Source organism: Biomphalaria glabrata, chromosome 11, assembly GCF_947242115.1.
Source record: "Biomphalaria glabrata chromosome 11, xgBioGlab47.1, whole genome shotgun sequence".
NCBI classification, from domain to species: domain Eukaryota; kingdom Metazoa; phylum Mollusca; class Gastropoda; family Planorbidae; genus Biomphalaria; species Biomphalaria glabrata.
The window spans coordinates 30,273,193-30,297,934 of record NC_074721.1 but is presented as its reverse complement, the minus strand read 5'-3'; the positions used below and the strand labels follow the sequence as shown (position 1 = coordinate 30,297,934).

Genomic DNA, 24,742 nt, shown 5'->3' with positions numbered 1-24,742 from the left:
ATATAGCATATTGTCTGAGTTTCTACATCCAGTTCAGTTTCGGCATTGATTAGTGGTTGGGAGATTAGACTTTACAGAGCTTGAAGAGTAACTGAATACTTAAATCTATTTATAAAAGTATATTTTTGTTTTATGTATATAAATTTAAATCAATCTATACTGCCTTCATTAGGTTTATCCTCCTTTGCTCTAATTGCATCTTTAAGGTGCCTCTAATTGGGCCCTAAAGCAACATGCGCAAACTGTTGTGTTGTAAGTGAAATTGAACTCATCACCACTTAGTACAGCAACTATATGTAAACAAAATGATTAATTAAAGAAATGAAGTGTAAGATAATGATTTTAAGAGCAGTGCTCTAATTATATTTAGTGCAAAGATTTTTGGTGCCATGCACTTTAAATAGTAACCTTTCAATATATGCCTATAGAGATCATAGGATGACAAAGCATTGTATACTTTATTTAGTTCTAGCCAATGTTGAGATAAAATTTTAAATAATACTTTAAAATAAAAAGCAGACTGTTTAACTTAAATAACTTTACAATATGCAAACTTTAAAAATATATTTAATTTATATGATCATCTTTTACAACAAATCATTTTTAGAATGATGTTAGGATGGTGAAAAATTTAAACTCATGTACATTCAAACTAACAATGTGTAAATCCAGGCAAAAGAAACATGTTTAGAAATAAATTTATTAATTTACTCTTTTTTACCATAATTATAGAGCTTCTATTTCTCCTTTCTTTTCTATCAAAAAAAGAGTCCTGTTAAATTAAAATATCTTACTTCCAAAAATCTTGTTTCCAACCAGAAATTTCAGGATGTTCTCAAGTTGCCCAATCAGATATCTTGTCCTCATTCCAATTGACCAGTGGCATGAGCATTCAACAATGTCTTGCATACTGCAGGGGGTTTACAAAACGGTTTGATGCATATTCTCTTCTTCAAGAAACTGTTTGTTCTTGCATGAAAGCTGACACTCAATTGAACCTAACGCAAGCCACATGCAAGAAAGCATGTAGTGGGAACTTCATGCAGCAGTGTGGCTCAACTCTGGACAAAGTGTATTCTGTTTACAAGCTTGGCAAGTGTGAACATTTCTACTCAAAAAGTCAAAATACTTTGCACCACATTGATTCTAAAATCTATCAATTTACCTTGAAGCAGTGGTGTAGAAATCAGGCTGCAAAGTGGTTCATTGTGCACACCATGACTAATAAGGGCCCACTGGGACCATTGATAGTTTTTTATTACTTTTATGAAGACACACACATTTAGTGTCAAGACACTATTACTTGTAAAGAAGTCATATTTAAATTGAGTGTCAGGACACTATTACTTGTAAAGAAGTCATATTTAAATTGAGTGTTATGACACTATTACTTTTAAAGAAATCATATTTAAATTGAGTGTTATGACACTATTAATTGTAAAGAAGTCATATTTAAATTGTGTGTCATAATACTAATAGTTTTACAAAGTGTGGCATATATTGGAAAGTCTTTTTCTAAAGGTACTGATACACAGCAGTTTTTGTCACACTTGGCCTTTTAGTTTCTAAGGGGGAAGCCCACCCATCATAATCTTAAAACAAGGCCCACGGGAACTTTGCTATGCCACTGCTTTGAAGGACTACAATTTTCAAAACAATTAGGCCTACTGGATGCAGTAACACAATGAATATAATCTATTTACTTAATTGAATATAATAATGAAACAATGTCTTAACTGTTTTGATTCTAAGCCATTACTTCTCTATATAATATTGTTATTCTATCTAGCCTTTACTTTTCTGTGTCCCATTAAGACTGATAGTTGCTATGTGTTTACTGTTTGTTACAGCGAAATATAGTTCTCAACACTTACAGTATAGCTGCAATGATCTTCTGTCATATGGTGTAGTACTTCCAGCGACTTATTTTGTGGACACTCTAGAATACATTACTTGCTTCAAGTTCAGTGAGTACGCCTACACATCTGAATACATTTGCTATATGTTTAGTGATGAGAAACAAATAGGTGCTAAAAATTCAGTTTTTTTAATTCATGGGTCCAATCTTTCTTTTTTTTCCCATTAAACTTACAATTTGCTAACCTGAATATGGCTTTATAGCCACAGCATGAAATGTTCCATAGCTGTCTTATGCGTGAAGGCAGTTAATGACAATGAAAATCTATCACAACATTTAGAAAGTCTCTTGTCTTTGGACTATTATCAACCTTAAAGCAAGAACTATTCTTCTTTTTCTTTTGTATGTGTGCAGGTTATAAGAGTATACTAATCCTGAATTCTCCTTCCACTACAACATCATCAAAAGCCATGTAAGTATTAACATAGAAATTGCAATGTTTATTCCAATTTTGTGAGGGGAGGGGGGTCTAGATTGACAGATTAAAATGTATATACATTTAAATAAACCTACTGGTATCTTATTTTTGCAATCAAATATGCTTAAATGCAACTGGACATAAATTTCACTCTGTTGATCTGTGTTAAGATATAGTTTTGTTAATATTTTAGACTAATGATTTATTATGTAGAAACATTATAAAACCACATATTTAAAATATACTCATTAATAGGGAATGAATATGTGAAACGCCTGTTACTCAGATAGTTTTCCAGATGCTCATTTACTTAATTAATTTTAACTGCTGAGATCTGCCATCTCAGCACAAGGAATGATCTCCTCTTTTTTGGTAATAAATGTTATTTTTATTGTGTGCCTGGCTGTTATTAAAGTGATTGTGTTCTTGTGCGTGTCTTGGAAGTTGTTTATGTAAAATAACAATATTTACAGCAAGCTTCCAATATCAGGACATCACACACTTTTATTTCATTAGATTACATACAGCAACTGTCTCATTAACCAGGCACCAATGCAATCTGTAACACCATTAAGGAAAAAGTATTACTTACAACCCATATAGTTCACAGCATTAACACTATTAAAAAGATATAAAATTAGAAAAGAAATACCTTTTATGGTACCTAGTCCAAAAGTCCAGCATGGAATGGGCGCCAAAGTGCTATTATCTCAGTGGCTGTTGGAAAGGGCCTTATCCAACAGTCAGGCATAGACTAGTCCTGGATTTGCTCACTATAACAGGAAGATGGCATTGTTAAGTACAGGGAGTTTCCTTCTATTCCTATACAATACTGTGCTATGCTACCAGAAAGATGTTAATATTTTCTAATAGTATAAAAACTTTGTTGGTGCGGAACTGTAGATGCTTTAGAAGGTTAAGCTCAAAAAAAAATTTGGTGTTGTTTCTAAATATATCAAATTTGAGTAACCTCTGTGACCTTTTCTCTTTCAGAATGAGATTATTAGCATTAAATTATCAAGTGACAAGTCCAACTAATTTCTTTTTCCAGTTTCAACTGAACCAATTTTATGTAATTGAAGGTTTTGTGCTATATGGTGAGTTGCCCTTAGAATAATATCAAGTTTTTATGAAAGTGTCATCCAAATGTTATGAAATTGATTTTATGTTATGTCTAATAGGTCGGAAAAAAAATTATTTTATTTTTTGACAGGTTAATGTAAATTTTGTACAATTTTATTTAGGAAGCATGAAGCAGATTTCAATTACTACTTCCCTTGACAACCTTTTCTATGAGTCTCACCCAGACAACATAGTGAGTCTCTTTTCAGCATTTTTTTTCTATATGCTTAATAAAATGTATGTATCCTTAAGTCTTACAAGTATATATTTAAGTTAATGAGTCTTCTACATAAGATAGGTTGTTGTTGTGCAAATCAAATAATTTTTTGTTTGTCAGGCTACTGACTTCACATATTTTATTAGTACTTGTTAAATGCCACAAAGAAGAGAGCACTAAATATAATCCTGTGGAACATCACACTAGATTTGTTATCATCACTCAATCTTTTCAGGGCTCTGTACACAAACCAAAGAGTTTGAATAGGGTTTCCTTCATGCTTCCTTACTTTCAAGAACATGAAGACACACTTATTTACTATTTAGCCTAATTAGTTAGTCACTTTTTATTTTTTGTTTTCATATTTTGGCATAAGTTTAAAATGTTTTATGTCTGTGGATCTTTTTTTAAAATCTTTTTTGTTTTGAATAACTATATTAACTTTCAGTAGGTATAACAGGTCTATATCAATTTCAATTTCATAATTATCATTGTAGTTAAAAAAAGAATCTTTTGTAAAAATACTTGTACTATGTATTTCAGAAAAACATGAACAATATTTAAAATAAAATAATTAAAAAGATATACTTGAGAAGAAAGAAAGAAAATAATCTAATAATAATATATATTTTATTTGACTAGATTTCAGTAAACACTACTACTTTGAGGCCTTTCTGGATCACTCTGTCACAGCCTGTTGTTGCTAAGTGGGTTAAAATAAAATTTGAATCTTGGTCAGGAAATAGTCCAAATGGAAGTGCAGAGCTTGTGGGATATCTTTATTCTGTACATAACTGTAAGTATTTTGTACTGCAGGTTTTTTTGAGCTATGTACAATAGCTATATGGTCCTTCTTGGTTCACATAGGACAAAATTTCAACTTTTTAAGTTGCTGCTATAGGATATCTTTTACATTTCATAATCTTTAAAAAGGTGACTTCATTATGTAAAACTTAAGTTAAAATTAGAGAACCAGATGAAAAATTAAAGTTCAGACTTTGAAGTATTGATATCATTGGATAAGTGTTACAAGACAATTTTGCTTGCACAGGAATGTCATGTAGCAGTATTTACAATGAAAGTGCTCAACATGATCACTTGCTTGAAATATAGATTTCATTAGAACAGTTTTTAAAAATAGCTCAAGAATTTCTGAATTTTATAGGCCCTTACAGCAAGATTGATGTCATTGTTAGTGGAATCATCCAGTAGGATATATTTTACTAAATGTTTAAAAGAATGTGTTCCTAGTAAAACAATTAATTAAAGTTCTATAATATCAGCGACTCATCTGGGCACATCCATTGCCTTCCAAGACAAAAAGGAGCCATATATATATTTAGAGATACTACTATCATTTTCATATTAACTGTCTAGTCTCAAAGACTACATTAGAGATACTTTCTTTTTTCTTGTCTTAAGTGACAGCAGCTATAATTTACAGAGACTATCATTTGTAACTTCTGAGACCCTTGTTCAGCATAATGAATAATAGGGTCTTTTGTTTAGTTTTGTTATGAGTTCTATATGTGTTTTAAGCAGACTTAAACAGTAAAATTTTTTTTTTGGAAACAGGGAAATATTTAGTTTAGGTTGTTTGTTTTAATAAAATGTCTTGAAGCATCTTGAAATAAAAAATGAAAATGTATCCCGGCTGTGTAGATGAGTTAATGTTGTGAATTAAGTGCACAAATTATTTTTAGAATAAATCTAGATACATAATACAAGTTAATTTTAGTTTGAAAACATTTTTGAAAATAATTGCCTGAAAACATTATCTGATGTTCATATTGTGTGCTTATAGTTTGACTGGAATATCTCATTTCTTAAATAATTTCATTGTGAACATTTTCAGTCACTTACCATTATAGAGGATGTCATAAGAACTTCACCATAGAGAACCAATATTCTCCAGTCAGTACATCTTATGACAGTTGTCGGCAGCAGTGCAAGGAGAATGGCCTTCCTTACATGATACTGAAGTCACCAGGTACTTTGCCTAATCTATATTTTTATATATATTTTTTTGCAAAACTTCTTTACGTAATGAAACAAATATTTATAACAATGTCATTTTAATAGGTTTATGAATTATGGCATTGGGGAAGGGTGCCCATGTGGTAAAGAACTTGCTTTCTGAATCAAGTAGTCTCATGTTCAAATCAGAGGGAAGACTGATATTTTGAACTTGAGGATTGTAGAAGACCCATGAGTCCACACAGTTGTAATGGGTAGCTGACATACATTAAGGAAGGCCATTGCTTGTTTTTCTGGTCACATGACATGTTCAATAACCATCAGCCATAGAAACAAAAGATTACATCACTTTTCCCCATTGATCCCATGGTATAAAAGAGGTACCTTTACTTTTTTTTATAGGTCTCTATGACATAGAAAATTATTGTAATCCATGAACAAAGTGGAAGGCAGAATGATTTTAAACAAGTTAGATGCTTTGGTTTATATATATATACTAATTTGGATGACCAGTTAAATTGTGTATTCTCAAATACTGTTTATAGAATAAATATGAATAATATTATGACATTATTTTTTTAAGAATTAAAAATACTCTGTTTAACATATAACATAAACATAAACTTATGTTTCAGATATGTGCAAGTGTGCAGGGGCCCAGGCTGCTAGAGACTTTTATGGTAATGACACACAGACCTGTTCAGACTTGTGTTTTGGTGGCAATGCATGCTCTAATGATGATTATACTCAAGCCTTATACTTGACAACAGGTTGGAAAATCAAATATCTATAACTAACATTCAATTGTTACAATTGTTCTATTCGCTTATGACAGATTTGTGATTATTTTAACTGCAGATAGAAATGATTAAATAAAACAGATGACTGAAAATATATAGGTACAGTTTTAAAATTAACAATGGAACTAACTTGAAACAAATGATTCAATGGCAAAAATAAAGATCTTAAATAAATGACAGCTAGTAGATTCTAAACTGTCTTTTTGTAACAAGCTTTCCTTCAAGTTATAAATAACAATGAATAATGTGTTTTAACTTTTCTCTAGTTTTTTTTTTTTTTTTTTTTAAAGCTTGTCAGCAATTTAGCTTACTTGTAGTGTTTGAATATAAACACATAACTGTACACAAGATTTATTCTTATTAGCAACAACATTGAGTAAAATAAAGCAATATCAGCTAAAACTGCCAGTGTTTCTGTTCTGTAGGTTTAGTTATTTAGCAATACAATCTTAAATCATAATTAATAGAAAAACAAATGTATTGTCATTTTCAGTTAGTTAACCAGCAGTTATCTTATAAATTACAGATTTTTTTTTCAGAAAAGGAGAAAAATATATCCTACACATTCTTTGTGTTAATGTAGTCATGCATGTTAGTATAAAACAACTCTGCAAAGTTAATGATTTTTGGGGCTGATTCATGCACCCATGCTCAGCACTAGGAAAGAAGGAGAACTTTTACAAATTCGTCCTAGCATATAAAATAAGAAATATCCTTTATCTTTGTGTCAGTAACTAAAACATTTATAGTTTAAAAAATATTTAATGGAAATAATACAGAAATGAATGATTTCTCAATAGATGGATCTGTTTTTATTTGTGAACACCTACAATGATTGTATTTTGCTTCAGATGTCAGCTGCCCTTTACTGAATATCAGCAACTCCAAAATGTCTATTAGTGCAAATATGAATGCTAATGCTACAGGCATCACTCCATTGCTGAGTCAGGTCACATACACTTGCCTGATTGGCCATGAAATCAACAGCACAATGACCTCAATAAACAGCACTTGCTCCAACTTTGAAAAATGGATTCCTAGCCTAACCAATATCACTTGTCAAAGTAAGTTGTATCACAGACCAAAAGTGCATATTTACTAGATTGTATTTAAAAAACATGTTTGTTTTGCAATCATTTTTGGTTAAGTAAAAATATATCTGCATTCATGGGCCTACCCCCTTTGGTAAGTATAATCATCAGAAAATAAAAAAAAACTAAATTTAATTTATAAAATGTACTCCAGTTTTTAATAAGAAGAGATAAACTTTCACATAAATTACATTTTCACATTTACCAAAACAAAATATGTACTAATTAGTGTCTTCTATAATAATCTTCATTGCTACTTCTTTAAACTTTTGGTAAAATTATTTCTTGAACAAACAAAATTGTTAGATTTAATTTTACTTTAATTGTAATGTGTAAAACCTTCCAATTTAATAACACTTAGACAATTAATGAGCTAAATGGTAATTAAAAAATACATTAAGTACAGCAGAAAGTTGAGAATACTATAAAACTATTTCATATTCAGAACAAAGACAATAAAACTCTTACAGTTAAGTGAGAAATACTCTATTCTATATTTTAAAAAATTGAACCTTTTGTTTGTTGAAATGCAATCATGGCAGTAGGAAATGGCTGTGGGATCATATGGAATGTGCTGTCTGGCTGGAGGTTTGGGCTAAAAAAAGTAAAATTTCAAATCTTGCGATCTATATGGCATATGATGTAAAGGTCATCTTGAGGTTTGGGCTAGGATGTAATAAAAATGTTTCATTTTCTTGAATCTTTAGCTTTGATGCAGGGATATAGCTGAGGGCATTAGGGGGAAGAACAGGAGTATGCAGACTCCTGTTATGATGCTGAAACCTTATTTCAAAATACACAAACTTGTTTTTTAAGGATTGTGATATTGGCTGGCATAGCTTTATTTACTAAACAATGGAACTACCCCTAAGCTTCTACCTGCTTTTTAAACAAAATTGTCATTTATACATTTACTTGTTAACTTGATAAATATATGCATATTGTATGTCTAAGAAAAAACAAACTTGCACATGTAACAAGCAGCAAAATTACAATGTATCCTAATTTTTTTTTCTTTAAGCTGGTCAAATTTTGTTTTTATATATGTATAAACTTTGCTTAATTTATTTCATTTTGTTTTTACAGAGAAAAGTTGTGGCATGTTTCCAATTGTGTCTAATGCACAATTAATTACACAGGACAATCTGACAACATTATTTGGTCAAATTATACAATACAGTTGTGTCCAGGAGGGCTATAGATTTAATGCAACAGCTCAACTGTGGAACATGACATGTGATGATATGAAACTGTGGACACCTGCACCTTTACCATGTCTACGTTAGTTGTGTTTCACTGTTGTCATTTCATTCCCTTTATCTATTGATTTGATTTTAAGTTAAGATTTCAACTGATAAAGAATATTTCATGTGTACTTTACACTTAATGAAAAAAAAATTACACAGTACGCTATAAATGTCTTTTTAAAATATATTCTCCTATTCTCACAAAAACTTGATGTAACGTCAATATTCATAGACTTGACATTTCCCAGTTTTATTCACAATCCATGGTAACCTGGTCATGTGGTATGCAGTTCAGATTATTATCATGATAGGCCTGAGTTTGAATCCTGACATTCTTTGCCATCCTGCAGCAGGTTTGGGCTATATGATGTAACTCTTCATTTCTGAAGGAACATTTGAAACAAACAAGTAGCTATCACCTATTCATTTTCCACTCTTATCTTCCTATCTATGTGTATAAACACTTTTTTAAAAATTTAGTTACATATATTTCTCTATTATATATTTTTTTTTAGCTGTGACTTGCTTGGGCCAGCCTACAGTGGATAATGCTTCTCCCAATGATAGCGCAGCAGTCTTTCTATACAACTCAGCCATCTCTTACACTTGTCATGACGGGTGTTACTTCTCTTCAGACAACAGCACCACCAAAACAGTTCAGTGTTTGATAACTGGCCAGTGGAGTCCAATAGAGCCAGCTTGTCAGAGTAAATTAAATTTCTGTTGTTTATACAGGGCCACTAAAATTTAATAAAAAAATAACTTTGTCAAATTACAAACTATAATTACAAGAAACAAAGATAATGTTTTGAGAAAACTTCAGATTCCTTAGCAATCTTAAAGATAGATGATAACTTATGTCTAAAAATTAATTAGCTTCATTTTAGAGTCAAAATATTCAGCTACAATGCTTGCCACTGGACATGCAAATGTAAAAAAAAATAAGACTCTAGGCCAAAGTGTCAGCTTTGATAGTTTTACACAATAGTTTTAGTTTGAAAGAAATCTCCAGGAGTCATTATCTAAAAGAAACCTAAAATGAAACATTTTTTTTGTTGTGACATTACATAAAACTCGTACTTTACAGCTTGGTTGAAACCACAATTATTTACCTTACAGCTTGGTTGAAACCACAATTATTTACCTTACAGCTTGGTTGAAACCACAATTATTTACCTTACAGCTTGGTTGAAACCACAATTATTTACCTTACAGCTTGGTTGAAACCACAATTATTTACCTTACAGCTTGGTTGAAACCACAATTATTTACCTTACAGCTTGGTTGAAACCACAATTATTTACCTTACAGCTTGGTTGAAACCACAATTATTTACCTTACAGCTTGGTTGAAACCACAATTATTTACCTTACAGCTTGGTTGAAACCACAATTATTTACCTTACAGCTTGGTTGAAACCACAATTATTTACCTTACAGCTTGGTTGAAACCACAATTATTTACCTTACAGCTTGGTTGAAACCACAATTATTTACCTTACAGCTTGGTTGAAACCACAATTATTTACCTTACAGCTTGGTTAAAACCAAAGTTATTTCTTCAATATTTAACTCTTAGACATATGTTTAACATGTTTATTTTTCTTTTTCAGGGTTACATTGTTCTGCAATGCCACCGCATATGCCTTCCTCTTCAATCATACTGACCAATCAGAGCACAGTAGCTTTTTACAAATGTGTAAATGACACTTATTACACGGACCTATCAGACCTTCTTGAGACCAAGTGTGACAATGTCACTTTCTTATGGAGTGAAATTGGAGACACTTGCAAGAATAGAGGTCAGTGCTTGTTGGAGACATTTTGGTTATTAAATTAGAAAAAAAAAAAGAATTATTTATAATTTGATTTGTATATTGTAGTTTTTTAAAAAGGTTATTTCACATTAAACCTATGACATTTTGATTATAATCCAGAATTCTCTAGACTGTCTATGTCAAGAATTCTCTAGACTGGTTATGTCAAGAATTCTCTAGACTGGTTATGTCAAGAATTCTCTAGACTGGTTATGTCGAAAATTCTCTACTGTCTATGTCAAGAATTCTCTAGACTGGTTATGTCAAGAATTCTCTAGACTGGTTATGTCAGAAAACGTTATTTTTGGTATAGAATTTCAGGAGAATGCATGCCCTTTTTATGTAACACAAATACAAGTTTAGAAAAACAAAAATGAATTTAATTTAATGGGGTCAAATCAAGGATAGTAATTAGGAGAGAAAGGTTAAGAAATTTTACATTTTAAAGTATGTAAGACAAGATTTTGAAGGCAAATAGACCTCTATCTAAAATCGTGATCCTCATTACATTACTTGCAATAAGGTGGTTGGGTTAAAGAAATTAGACTATTTGTGTATTGTCTTAAGTTATTTTAAAAATAAGCGGAATCTTTAAAGAAACAGATCTGCATTGATTGGAACATTATTTGGACAAAGAATAGTAATGTAAGCATGAAATTATAATACAGTATACACTTTAATTTCATCACATTAACATTGTCTATTCTCAGACTATGAAGATGCTGACATTTGGCTTGTTTACGTCAATTCGTATCTGATTGGTCCAGAAGTCAAAGATAGCTATTCAAGGAGTCTCATAGACTGTTCCATCAAATGTATTGATACCGTCGGATGCTCTATGTTCAATTTTAATAAGGCCAATACAAGTCACAGCTGTCGACTTGACACTAGCAACAGATACAACTTGACCTCAATGTTCATTAAAGACTGGGAAATTTACTTTGTCAACCGGTCTTAAACATTTTTTTAAAATATTGACCAATATAAGTAAGCATCTTAATTCTTTGGTGTGCATAGAGAAATAGGATTAGGGTTCAGAGCAGATTTTTAAAATAATTGAACTATGTCAGTATGTTTATACTTACATGCATTTTGTCTTTGTTGGACAGAGCACTCAAAGGTGGGCGAGACAAATAGTTCATCAAACCAGTTCTGGGATATAATCCTTAACTTGTACAACTTAGTGATGGAGTGCTAGATTATGAGACACAGGCATATCTCAAATATTTTTAATATGCTCAATATTGTAATAAGCCTATTTGAAATGAGTTGAACTAACAGTGGCAAAGAGGAATCTCAATGTTAGACTATTTAATGGTATGTTGATGTTTAGCAGTGATGTGCATGTTATGTGTTAATGTTATTTGTTGCAATGAGAATAAACAAGAACATGAGCTTCAGTGTTGAGTTTCTCCAGACATAACAACATAAGACATTTGTAACACACAAGATGTCTCTAACAAAGTTTTAGTTAGAAAGTTTTATTTAAATTATATGACAAATACAAAATCATCACATAAGATAAATTTTATGTCCATAAATAATTTTCCCTCACAGTTGAAATAGGTTTTTGTTCTACAAAGTATCTTTCAGATCATTGGTTTTATTTCACTGAAAATCCTATTTACTACACTTTGAATAAAACATACTTTTAAGACAACAAAGTTAAAAGAAAAATAGGTTAAAAAAAAAAAAAAAACAGCTGAAAAGTTTTGAAAAAATATCTTTCAACCACCTATAATTGAGAATATTTAATTTTTTTAAATTTTAAAATGTGAAACAAATTTATAATACAGGTGAATGCAAGATGGATAAGTAGCAATCATTACTTGGGAAAAAAGTATTTTTAGTGATAGCTATGATATTTGGATTTTGGGCATATCAGCACAATTTAGGCCAAAGCATTCTGAAAAGTCTATACAATAATTAAACTGTCTTAATATTTTTCTGTATGTTGTTTTAGAAATTATAGCAATCTACAGATGTATACATACTATATACAAACTAGCTATGACTTAAACCTTCTTCAAGTAAAGAAATGCTTTAAAAATCCAATCCATAATTTTGACTGACAACTAAGCTAAGTACAACTGATTTTTCTCTTAATAACAGTTTTCTTCAAAGGAGAATTATGAGTCAATTGACTCAGTGTTATTGCCTCTACACATCAAACAATAACAACAGAACATTTGGTCAAGAAATGAAATCAGTAAAGAATGAACCACTCAAATACTTCAAATAGTACTAATATAAGTAACACATTCACTCAAAACTTAGAAAATGGTGTAAATGACACAACCTAGTCAATATCAAACTGCCAATCAAATGTACTTCACATCAATGATTTGATATTGAAAAACTGTAAGCTCAGAGCATGTAAAGAGTGTACCAAAAAATTCAAAAGCGAAGATACACCTGATATTTATGTGTTACTAAAATAACACATTCACTCAAAACTTAGAAAATGGTATAAATGACACAACCTAGTCCATATCAAACTGCCAATCAAATGTACTTCACATCAATGATTTGACATTGAAAAACTGTAAGCTCAGGGCATGTAAAGAGTGTACCAAAAAATTCAAAAGCCAAGATACACCTGATATCTATGTTTTTCATTGACATTTTCACTCCCAATACATTTTTTGAGACAGTCCAAGTCCAATTCAAACAACTATAAATACTCTAGCAGTCTTTCAGTAATTATGTGTAGAAGAATAAATATGGTTATCTTTTTCCCTCAACAAAATCTACCTGTTGATTTTAGGGATTTTTGAAGACAAGTCTTAAGATGAACATCAAACAAATGAATGACATTATAATTGTGACATGCTGATGGAGACTTTGTTAAATACACTGCAAGAAACTAGCACTAAAAATAAAAAAAAAAAAAAACAAGCTAACATAACAGTTACAACAGCAAGAACAAGCAGAAACAGGACCAAATGTTATCAACTGGAAAATATCACAGGGTTATACAACACTGGCTGTAAAATATCTAGACATGAATTTTTCTTAATAAAATGGACTGGACATCATAAGCTAATAGGCCATCTGTAATCAGAATAAAGAATAAATACAAAGTGAAATAAATGTTATGTTTTTAGATATATAAGACTGATCTTCTAAGCAATCAAATAATTAATTAGCATAGAATTGGTTCAAAAATTGTATAAAAGGATCTAAGTCTAATTGCCCATACTGGATCAGCAATGAAAAATAAGTGAAAATGTTGTTCCCCCATTTCGTCTATAGAGGAGGAGAGGAGAGATGTCAAGGTCATCTGTTTCTGTGGCTTAAAGTGTTATTTTTAATTTGATTTTAATAAATGCATTAAGTTAGATCCCAAAAAAAAAAAGTAAGCTTTATCCAACTTCTGCTGTTTTTAACAATTCTGTAAGGTTTAATATCCTTTTATATTTAAACCATTCTATTGGTTCACTAGTATAAAGTATCTTTAACAAAGCCTAAAGGAGAAAAATAATTTCACAAAACAATCTTACGTGATTTGATTAGAGCAACTTATTATTAATGATTAATTATTAATGAATCAATAACCTTGCTTTCAAGTCATCTTGATCTAAACACACACACAGAGATTTTTATTTGGCTAAAAATCATTAAGCCCAAACTTAATAAATACAAAAAAAAAAAAAAAAAAGAAAAAAAAAAAGAAAAAAAAAAGAAAGCAGTGGAGTATTGTTATAAAGCTCAACAGAAAAAAAAATGAGCTCACAATTTACAAAAAGCAACAAAGGAAAAAGTTTTAATCTTATAAATTCTGAAATGTAACTATCTTACAAAGATTCTAAAGGTCAGAGTAGAAGAAAGTTTATTAGTAAATGATAATATATATATATATATATATAATGAGCAAGTAAAACAATAGTACCCCAGTTTAAGAAAGAATTTGATTTAAATACAAATACCAATGGACAATTAATAACTGAAGATGTAAAGATTATGACTGGATTCATAGTTAAAAAAAAACAATGCACCAAAAAAAAAAAATGTGAAGAAATCAACTCATTACTATAATGAAATAAAAATAGTTATGTTGATCCTATACATTGGATCAACTCATGAAACTACATACTGTTAATGAATGTGTTTTAAATGTAAGTTCATGTTGTGGGCTTTGTAAGTCAAAGCATAAAGTCAATGATTAGATTCTGTGTTTCCTTAAGTTCAGGGTTGAGTTGGTCAGTCTTTGGCACTCCCAATGATTGACAGAATGAAGAGGAAGAGGTTCACAATGTCCAGGTATAGGTTGAGGGCAGCAAAGATGTATTCTTCCGGAGAGAGTGAGTACTTGTGTTTACCTCCCAACATCAGCTGAGTATCAAACACCAAGTACTGCAACAAAACAACACACATTTAACATTTCAGTTATATGAACTGTTCTGCTGTTCCAGAGAACATTAAATGACAGAAAAACTTTTCAAGAAAGTGAAAAATACATGCCATGCCAACTGCTCTTTTTGTTGTTGACGAAGCATTTTTCAAACAAAGCTCTTACCAGATTGATTATGTTAGTTCTAAATATTGAATGGGGATGAGGCTATTTTGAGCTCAAAAGTTATTTATTTGTAAAAGGTCAATACAACAGAAAAAGGCTCTTATCATTAATGCTTGAAAACCACATTTGTTGTAAGTCCTTTTTTTTATATCTTCTGATAACAAAAAAAAATATAACTTTTATTCAACTTTTAATCCAACATGAAGTGAGGTACAAATAGACAAAATGAATAACTTTGGTACAATATAGAAAGTACTTCCATAAGCAGGGTTAATCTATTTCATCCCCATAGATAATTAATGAATATTTTATTGTATTTTCCCTTATCTACACAACTAGGTAGAGGATTTCACAAGCAAGATGGAACTAATGAATCTCAAATATTTAATTAAAAGAAATACTCACAGCTGAGAAGATCAAAGCCCCAAGTGATGCATACACTAGATTCACGATCTGTGGACACCAAAATAAGACATTAGCATCTGTACAACAATAAATTTACAAATATCTACAATCACACCAGTTCTACAGAAATAGTTCTACATCTAGGAATTTACTAATGCCACTAATCTAAAGGAATGCGTACATTATTTTTTACAGGTACACTTTTACACAGATCCAGACACCTCAATTAAAAGATTAGGGCAAGTGGATTGTAAAAGCTACTGGACTAGATATATAGCTCCTCCTTTGTGGTCTAAGATGAGCACATTTCTCATTTCCTATGAACATGAAGATGACTGTAAAGTCCAATCCTCACTTTTAAAATTTGGCTGCATACATGGCATGGGTAGGTTTGTTCAAATGCAGATAGGCCTGCTCCTTCTCTCAGCTTTTTGCTGGTTTGGCGCTCTTTCATGCTGACCACAATCCTCGCTTCGTATCTCGGGACTCTGACACACACAGCTTCATGCAATGAGGAGTGATCAAGAGCTAGTGTTTCCCAGCCCTGAATGTCAATATCACACTCCTTGAAGAAGCTCTTAAAGGTGTCATTATAGTGTTTGTATTGACCCCCCTGGGAGCGCTTACCTGCACACAGCTACCCATAAAGAAGTCATTTGGGAAGGCAAATGTCTGGCATGCAGACTACATGTCCCTCCCATCCAAATTGGGACCTTTTTACAGTAGCATGGATACTTCATATTTGACAACTGTAGGATATCAGTATCTGGTATGTGGTCAGACCAATTCACCTTATGAATTTTTCTAAGACTAGATATCAACTAACTATACACTGCATGCAAGCACAAATCAAATAGATAAGCTTTTCCTGTAGTTGCCAGCTTGGTTGAATAGTAGCCAAATTTCCATAAAAGTATGAGCGGGTTGCTTGAATGTACACAAATGTTGCTTTTAAAAAAGTTGAAGTCAAATACACTTACTCTATTATGCATGAAGATGGCTAAAAATCCAAAACAGAAGAGCACAATGACCAGCACAAACAACAGTCCTCCCATCATTGTGAAGTCCCACTAAACAAAACAAACAAGAGATTAGAATTCATTTCTTTCCTTAGAGTGAAATCTTTAATAAAACATTAAGAAAAACTGTAATAGCAACATTGTTTCATTTTAGAAGTTGGACATTTTCATATGTATATATTTATGCATAAAAAAACACTTTCAAACCAGAAAAAAAAGCTTATTGATTTTGTTTAAACTGATATAAAAAAGCCAAGAAAGTTATTTTCCACAATCTTATATCATACTAAATCCAAGTAAAGTGTTTATACTTACTTTTGTCTGGAATGCAAAAATAGTCAAAGCCAAAGAAACAACCTGAAAACCAAAATAAAATAAAAATTTTAAAATAAAGTTCAATAACAAGTATGCTATATTGGGGATTGAATAAATAATAATAATTACATTTTTGGTTTCCAGTTATTTTTATTATAATTACATTAAGTACTTTAAACTATTTTTCTTTTATCATAATTATTGTTGTTTTTTTTTAGTCCACTGACCACATTTCTCTCAGGACTTTTCAAAAATGTCTATAAATTTGGGCAAGACTGAACTTACTGCAGTAATACCAATGGCCATTAAAACTTCATCTCTGTCGTAATGACTGTGGAAAGAATCCAATGAGAACTGAGTTAAATGGTTATAGCTAAATCCAATGAGAACTGAGTTAAATGGTTATAGCTAAATCCAATGAGAACTGAGTTAAATGGTTATAGCTAAATCCAATGAGAACTGAGTTAAATGGTTATAGCTAAATCCAATGAGAACTGAGTTAAATGGTTATAGCTAAATCCAATGAGAACTGAGTTAAATGGTTATAGCTAAATCCAATGAGAACTGAGTTAAATGGTTATAGCTAAATCCAATGAGAACTGAGTTAAATGGTTATAGCTAAATCCAATGAGAACGAGTTAAATGGTTATAGCTAAATCCAACGAGAACTGAGTTAAATGGTTATAGCTAAATCCAACGAGAACTGAGTTAAATGGTTATAGCTAAATCCAATGAGAACTGAGTTAAATGGTTATAGCTAAATCCAATGAGAACTGAGTTAAATGGTTATAGCTAATTCCAATGAGAACTGAGTTAAATGGTTATAGCTAAATCCAATGAGAACTGAGTTAAATGGTTATAGCTAAATCCAATGAGAACTGAGTTAAATGGTTATAGCTAAATCCAATGAGAACTGAGTTAAATGGTTATAGCTAAATCCAATGAGAACTGAGTTAAATGGTTATAGCTAAATCCAATGAGAACTGAGTTAAATAGTTATAGCTAAATCCAATGAGAACTGAGTTAAATGGTTATAGCTAAATCCAATGAGAACTGAGTTAAATGGTTATAGCTAAATCCAATGAGAACTGAGTTAAATGGTTATAGCTAAATCCAATGAGAACTGAGTTAAATGGTTATAGCTAAATCCAATGAGAACTGAGTTAAATGGTTATAGCTAAATCCAATGAGAACTGAGTTAAATGGTTATAGCTAAATCCAATGAGAACTGAGTTAAATGGTTATAGCTAAATCCAATGAGAACTGAGTTAAATGGTTATAGCTAAATCCAATGAGAACTGAGTTAAATGGTTATAGCTAAATCCAATGAGAACTGAGTTAAATGGTTATAGCTAAATCCAATGAGAACGAGTTAAATGGTTATAGCTAAATCCAATGAGAACTGAGTTAAATGGATATAGCTAAATCCAATGAGAACTAACTGAGTTAAATAGTTATAGCTAGACTTAAACTTCATCTTTCAAACTGGACATACATGAACAAACTATTTTGTCAAGTGTTACTTATTACTGTACTTCAAATCTAGATGACCACAGGACTGTTAGTGACATTATCAGTTTCTGACACCAGTTTTAAGGAGTTTATGAATGCAGCCAGTTTTATATTCAAGTTATTATGGTTGAACAGCATGCATTTTTATTTTGCCTTCAAGTTCTACATTACATTATATAATAATAATATATATATATATATATAGCATAATTTTATACAATTAAAATACCTGGAGACAGTGCCCAATAAAAATCCTTCACAAACAGTCTGAAACACAAAACAAAATTTTATAAAAATATTTATAGAGGAAAATATCTAATATGTGTAAACAAAAAATTTTTTTCTTGGAAGGGGGAACTTAAAAACTTAATTTAAATGATGTTTTTCTCTCTTTTCAAAAGAACTAGTTGTAGTAGTGACCGCTTTACAGATTCGGATCTTAAATAAGATAAACTAGAATCAAATACACTACATTTACAACCTGAGAGCATGACTTGTCAATAATTGTATTAGTAAACTAATCAAGTGACAACAACAAAACACTACATACAAAGTCAAGACACACTTAGTAATGAGCTCTTTCCCCTTCTTTTCTACCACTTAATGAGACAAAAAGAGTGACTTGAAAAAGTTTGACAAAGATTCATTTCAATATACTTACAAATGCAATAAGAAGAATCATGTTTATGGGAGTTTTTCTTCTAAAGTCTGGGCAGCAAGCCAGCACTATAATTATCACAAAGGTCATAACACTGTAAGGAATAAGAGAGTTTGAAAATATATTTAACAATTAGCAACAACATCTAACAAAATATAGATACTTTTTATATTAAAAAAAAACATTAAGACCCACCCCTTCAAAACTTTTTTTTAGATTAGTTTGTCATTTTAAATCTCCTGTTAATGTCCATTATGTTATGATAGCATTTGAGCATACATTATGTTAGTTTACAGTGCTAAATAAATAAAATTATTATTATGTTGGTTTGCAAAAATGAGTTTGAACAAAAAATACATTAATGATTATAGCTCAGGAAAATCTTCAAAGCTGATTATTTCATTAATTACAAAGGCGATAAGATATTTAAATCATCCTTAGTTTTTTTTTTATCAGTTCTATTTCTCTCAGCTCAACTTAAAATTCTACATAACGAATTGATTTCTGATTGATTTATTTTAGTGAAAAAACAAAATTCAAATGAAACTCACAATGCCAGGATCCACATCCAAGGATTTTCTCTTGAATATTCTTTTATTGGATCCCTAAAAAAAAAAAGTTGTACATAATGTTTGGCAGAAATACATTTTAAAAAATATTTTGCTTCATTTATGTATCTATGTGTATATGTAATATATATAACATTAGCCTAACCTTAGCGATGATACAATGAAACTAACTTACACATAAATAAACAGGGCTATCATGGCAGCTGTGATTCCAATCTGAAGACACAGAATAGCATAGACTTTCCTGATGAAGCCTGAAAAACAAAATGTTTCAGCAATTTGTGTTGGACTATGTAAACACTAAACCTTATGGAGTTTCTATTCCTAGCTGTAATGTATTCTTTTATTATTTCTAAATGTGAGTTTACAGCCATATTTTAAGAGGTTATTCTTACACAAGTCATTTGTAAACCCTGATACCCACATATAGGAATGCTGGGAACACCCTAATCTAGCTGACGCTAGGAGGGAATGGGTCTACTTTCCTTTTCCTTTCCCATCTTCCTTTACTTATATCTAAGCTGTGTGTCACCCAAAACCTTCAAGACAATCCTGTATCATCACAAAATATTGCTTGATGACAAACTGAACTAATCATCACTAACATTTTTAGACTGAGGTCCTTCGGGTTGTCAGGCACAGGACCACACTAAACCAGAATGGTACATGGCTCCAAAACTTAAAGGATTTATCACAAAAGTAGCATTGTTTAAAGAAGCTCTGACTAGAATCAGACCAGAAAGTCCAAGATGTTCCACTGTTCAAAACAACTTTTATGCTTGAACCCTAGTCAGTGCAAGTGTTCAAATCTTATTTTCTCTTTATCAATTTAATGAAAATAAAAAAAAATAGAACATGTCAATACTCACCAAGCCTGATAGATTTCTCAGAGAAGGAGTCTTCCTGAAAGTAATGGTCTCCTGCTTCAGGGTCGTTGTACATTTTCAATGATGACAATTACTTCAAGAATACACAAGAATCTGATTAGCAAAAAAAAAAAAATTAAAAAGTTGTAGGTGAAAAGGAGTTGAAACACAAACAATCAGGAGCTCAACAATAAGAACTGGTGCCTAGATAGTTAATCCTAATAATAATCTTTATTATACATGAGAACATGTGTGCATGACACATAGCAATACATTTTATGAGCAACCAATTTATATACCACAGCACACCAAATACAACGAGCACAAAATGTCTCAATCAGAGGTGATTTGTTTTTATTTTCATGATGTGATCTTTAGTTTTAGATCAATTTAACTAGACCATAAACTTGGCCTAGAAGTTTTCTATAATGAAGTAGATTCTGATTTTCAAATAAGTTTTGAGGATATTCTAAATAAGGTACTACCTCAATGGATAATCAATCCATATGATAATGATATAGATAAGACAGGTGTAACATTATAAGAACTGCTTGGAATTAATACTAATGAAGAACTGAAACTACAATTTAAGAAAAGAATATCTGCTCTTCTGGCTTCAAAAAGATTAGACAATAATTATCCAATAATATGAAGAGAAGAATATTGTCATCTTCTAAAAAAAAAAAGGAAACAAACTGGAGAATTAAGATTAATCCTTTACTAAATTGAGGCCTAATTTATTTATTTCCTATCATCAGGTCTTTTCCTCCAAACAATGATCATTATTTTTTGGTTGGTGATTTCATGCAACACATATTAAATGTTATTTGGCTTTGCTTCAATAATAAATCTGTAGAATTAGAAATATTTTTATCAAATTTTGAGGTTTAGTAGTGCAATTTCATGCTTTTACCTTTTTCAATGTGCTAAAAAAAAAAAGGTAATTAGATCTAAATCTAGATTACTCCTAAGTTTAAGTAAGTGTTTTAATTATTTTCATATGTCATGATTTGATATGTCAATCTAGATCTAGAATTGTAGAATAGATCTAGACCTAGCCGCTAGATCATTTATATAGTTCAAGTAGTTGATGATAGATGATATCTAGACTAGATCTATATAGAGTAATTTATGCTATTCAAACACCTATAGACCAACAATTCAAAGTTTGACTCTGACAGTGCATTATTTGATAATGGTATGACTTTGACAGAGAAAAGAAAATGAAGTATCAAAATAAGGATGACTACTAATAATTGTTTCCCTAACCTATAACTGTTATTATATTTAAGGTCAATAAACTCAGATTTTAATTCTATATTAATATTAACTAAATTTTAAGATCCCCAGGCATAGCCCCTCACATGAAATCATAAAGATGTTTTCAAATTAAGCATAAATATGAGCACAAGAAATAAAAATTTGAACACACATTATAACCAAAATTAGTGACTTCTACACCGACTTTTAGACTTATATTATGTTTGATTAGATGTGTGTTAAATGCTATTGTTTTTTTGTTTATTCACTTAATAAATTTCTAATACAGATGATCTCTTGCATTTCTAGTATAGGCTAGAATGGCCATTCTCGCCTCTATAGCTGAATCCTCTATATTCAGTAGGTCTAGATCTAGGCATTCAACTTCATTCAATGTATCAAGCTCACTCCAAACATTTGCCCATTTATTCTCTACTAGTCGACCCACGGCATAGCATACGCAGTTATTTTGCAGGGCTGCCTTAGGCCAATGCAACCTATGCGACCCTAGGGGGCCCCGCACTTTTAAAGGACCTGGGTATATTCTAGGTGTAAATAATTAAATTAAACCATTTTATAACTCATAAAAGAATTCCTGCAGCCTCCTGATTTATCAGGAGTTCCTTGAAATCTCTGGAAATAGCAAAAGATACATGAAAAAAGTCCTGGAAATCGCCGGAAATTATTAAAATCTTTTTGAAAACTAAAAAAAAAATCTCCTGAAATATATAGACAAAAAATTTTCATTTTGGGGTGTCATTCAAAATGGAAAACGCCAATCCTACGCACGAAAAAAAAAAAGGGATTACACAATACCCGTAATTGTGGAATCTGGTGAAAGAAGCTTCTAGCGACTCATACTAATGAAGAATTACTTGAGGTCAACAATTCTCAAAGATAGATTGAAACTTTTGGTAATTCTTTGCTATTGAGCATGATCTATGTAGGAAACAAAATTATATGATATACTGTATGACTTTGCTACACGCAAGGCTAGTAAAGTAATTCTGTACGTAGTAAAGAATGAATAAAATGCATAGACGAATTTATTTTCTTATACAAACTCTTAAATTTCGCTTATTATCTGCTTTCCTACCCAAACTTGGCCCCGCGAAATTTGTTTCGCATAGGGCTCTACAATTGTTACGTCTGGCTCTGCTATTTAGTGACCTGTAAATATACATAGTAGATTACTTGTTCTCTTTCCATGAATTCTTGGTCACAATGGTTAAGTCCGGCACTGCTATTTAGTGTTTGTAAAATGTTTTACATGTTTTGGAAGTTCCTTCAGAGTTGACGATAGTTTACTTCCTAGTCCAAACCTCCCGCAGGATGAAGGAGGATGGGACACTACAGCGTGCAAACCTCGTGACCAGGCAGCCATCCATAGCGAAGGCTGAAAAAATACTAGCCCCCCCCCCCTTCTTTTTTTCCTGAGCCTCGATAGTTCCTACAGAGTAGATTACTTTCCCCCCTCTTTTTAACGTGAGGTAGAAATAAAAAAAAAGAGTGATCTTTCTTGGTTACAACAGTCTGGCCCTGCTATTTTGTGAATACTTGTTCTCCCCCTCTCTTGTTTTTTTGTGGGGTGACTATCCGCAGAAATAAGAGAGTGATATTTCCTTTACTTCTTGCTCGTCCAAACTCTTGAGTGAAGAGGAGAATTATATATATATTCTATACAAGATCATTAATATTGATGTCCAAAACTGGTTGTTTGGAATACATTTTTGTAAGAAAATCGTAATTTAATACAAACATCCTATTAATATTTTTTTTTATGAAATCAAACAACTTGGCTTATGAATCAAATAAATCAGCTCCAAAAACAGAATAAATGTTGGCGGGCTCATTAATATAGACTTAGCCAACCAAAAAATACAGTCTTAACCCTAGGAAGACGTAAAGTCATCCTGGTAACATAGGAAAAAAATTAAAAACAACCTGACTTAACAAATTTGAAATTATTTTTTCTTACATAAAAAGACAGCTAAATGGAAGGAAATTGGGTCAGAATCATAGGAAAATGGACAGCACATTTTACAGTACAGCACTCTAGTTTTAAAGATATTAAATATAAAATTAAATGTAATGACCACAGCCACAAAAACAGCAGGTTGTACGGATTCATGTAATGTCTATTTTATGTCCAGAACAAATAAATTTAATAAACTACTCTAACTCTAAGTAGACTCTAGTCATGCATGTTTTTCATTACAATACATTATAGAGTCTATAGATCTAATTGGTATAATTTGAATTTCATGTCATGACGACATTTAGTCTAAATTGACTCTAATTCTAAATGATGTTATATAATATAATAATATATTGTTATTTTTAATTAATGACTTAATTTACTCTGTCGTCTCTGTCCCGTCACTGCTAGCTTGAGTCTAAATTGTCTAAAGTCTAGACCATAAATCTAAAAAATCTAAATTGTCTAGTCTACTAAACTTACTAAACTGTCTAAACTGACTCTAAACTCTAAGTCTAACTAAACAAGTAAACTAAAAGTCTCTTAAGTCTTAAGTCTAAGTCTTAAGTCCTTAAGTAAGTTAATATTAATATCATTCATAAATAATTCATTGGCAGCACATATGCGGATGGCACTACCTTTAATTACTTGATTATAGTAGATCTAATTACCTTGATCTATTTCGCGTGTCTTGGAAGTTTTATCGCTAGGACTAGGTTAGGTTGTGCCGAATATTAACACTGATGACTGACGACGATGAGAATCTTCCAGGAAAATCCAGTCGGTTCAGTAACTTTGTTTTGAGCGGAAGTTGTTTTGTTTTGTTTTTTCTTCACCGAACTAGATAGATCTAAATCAGTGTTTCCCAGACTGTATGTTCCTCGAGGCCTGAAAAAGTGTTCCGCGTACTAGATCTATTATTATTATTTAGATCTATCTAGTAGTCCACATCATGAATTAATCTCTCTAAAAAATAATTAGTGTTTCTCTAAATACCCCGATTGTGCGAAGTGTTCCGTTAAGAAAACGTTTGGG

General features: G+C 31.2%; 2 protein-coding genes across 4 annotated transcripts in view; one reads left to right on the top strand and one right to left on the bottom strand.

Annotated features, from left to right (window-relative positions):
* The window catches only part of LOC106065681 (uncharacterized), a 65,052-nt gene extending 53,051 nt beyond the window's left edge, over positions 1-12,001 (top strand). Inside the window, exons 30-42 of the mRNA XM_056045568.1 lie at positions 820-1,092; positions 1,851-1,967; positions 2,273-2,330; positions 3,330-3,433; positions 3,581-3,651; positions 4,318-4,471; positions 5,531-5,665; positions 6,288-6,422; positions 7,304-7,516; positions 8,630-8,824; positions 9,306-9,497; positions 10,403-10,591; positions 11,317-12,001. Of these exons, the coding sequence (XP_055901543.1) occupies positions 820-1,092; positions 1,851-1,967; positions 2,273-2,330; positions 3,330-3,433; positions 3,581-3,651; positions 4,318-4,471; positions 5,531-5,665; positions 6,288-6,422; positions 7,304-7,516; positions 8,630-8,824; positions 9,306-9,497; positions 10,403-10,591; positions 11,317-11,564 (2,084 nt within the window). The 3' untranslated portion in view covers positions 11,565-12,001. The remainder of the gene's footprint in view (positions 1-819; positions 1,093-1,850; positions 1,968-2,272; positions 2,331-3,329; positions 3,434-3,580; positions 3,652-4,317; positions 4,472-5,530; positions 5,666-6,287; positions 6,423-7,303; positions 7,517-8,629; positions 8,825-9,305; positions 9,498-10,402; positions 10,592-11,316) is intronic.
* A 70-nt stretch (positions 12,002-12,071) lies between these two features.
* On the bottom strand, positions 12,072-24,530 carry LOC106065683 (protein lifeguard 1-like). Of its 3 annotated transcripts, none has more exons than XM_056004058.1 (11): positions 24,379-24,530; positions 20,473-20,583; positions 19,779-19,857; positions 19,586-19,639; positions 19,038-19,128; positions 18,606-18,643; positions 17,150-17,195; positions 16,865-16,906; positions 16,511-16,600; positions 15,531-15,578; positions 12,072-14,962 (listed from the first exon to the last, which is right to left on the bottom strand). In XM_056004058.1, the coding sequence occupies exons 2-11, from the start codon at positions 20,543-20,545 to the stop codon at positions 14,810-14,812; spliced, it is 714 nt and encodes a 237-aa protein (XP_055860033.1). In that variant the 5' UTR covers positions 20,546-20,583; positions 24,379-24,530; the 3' UTR covers positions 12,072-14,809. The 3 variants fall into 3 exon arrangements, with proteins under 3 accessions (XP_055860033.1, XP_055860035.1, XP_055860034.1); XM_056004060.1 differs by having other exon boundaries at positions 20,473-20,563; positions 24,379-24,517; XM_056004059.1 differs by having other exon boundaries at positions 24,346-24,511.
* Positions 24,531-24,742: the final 212 nt, after the last annotated feature.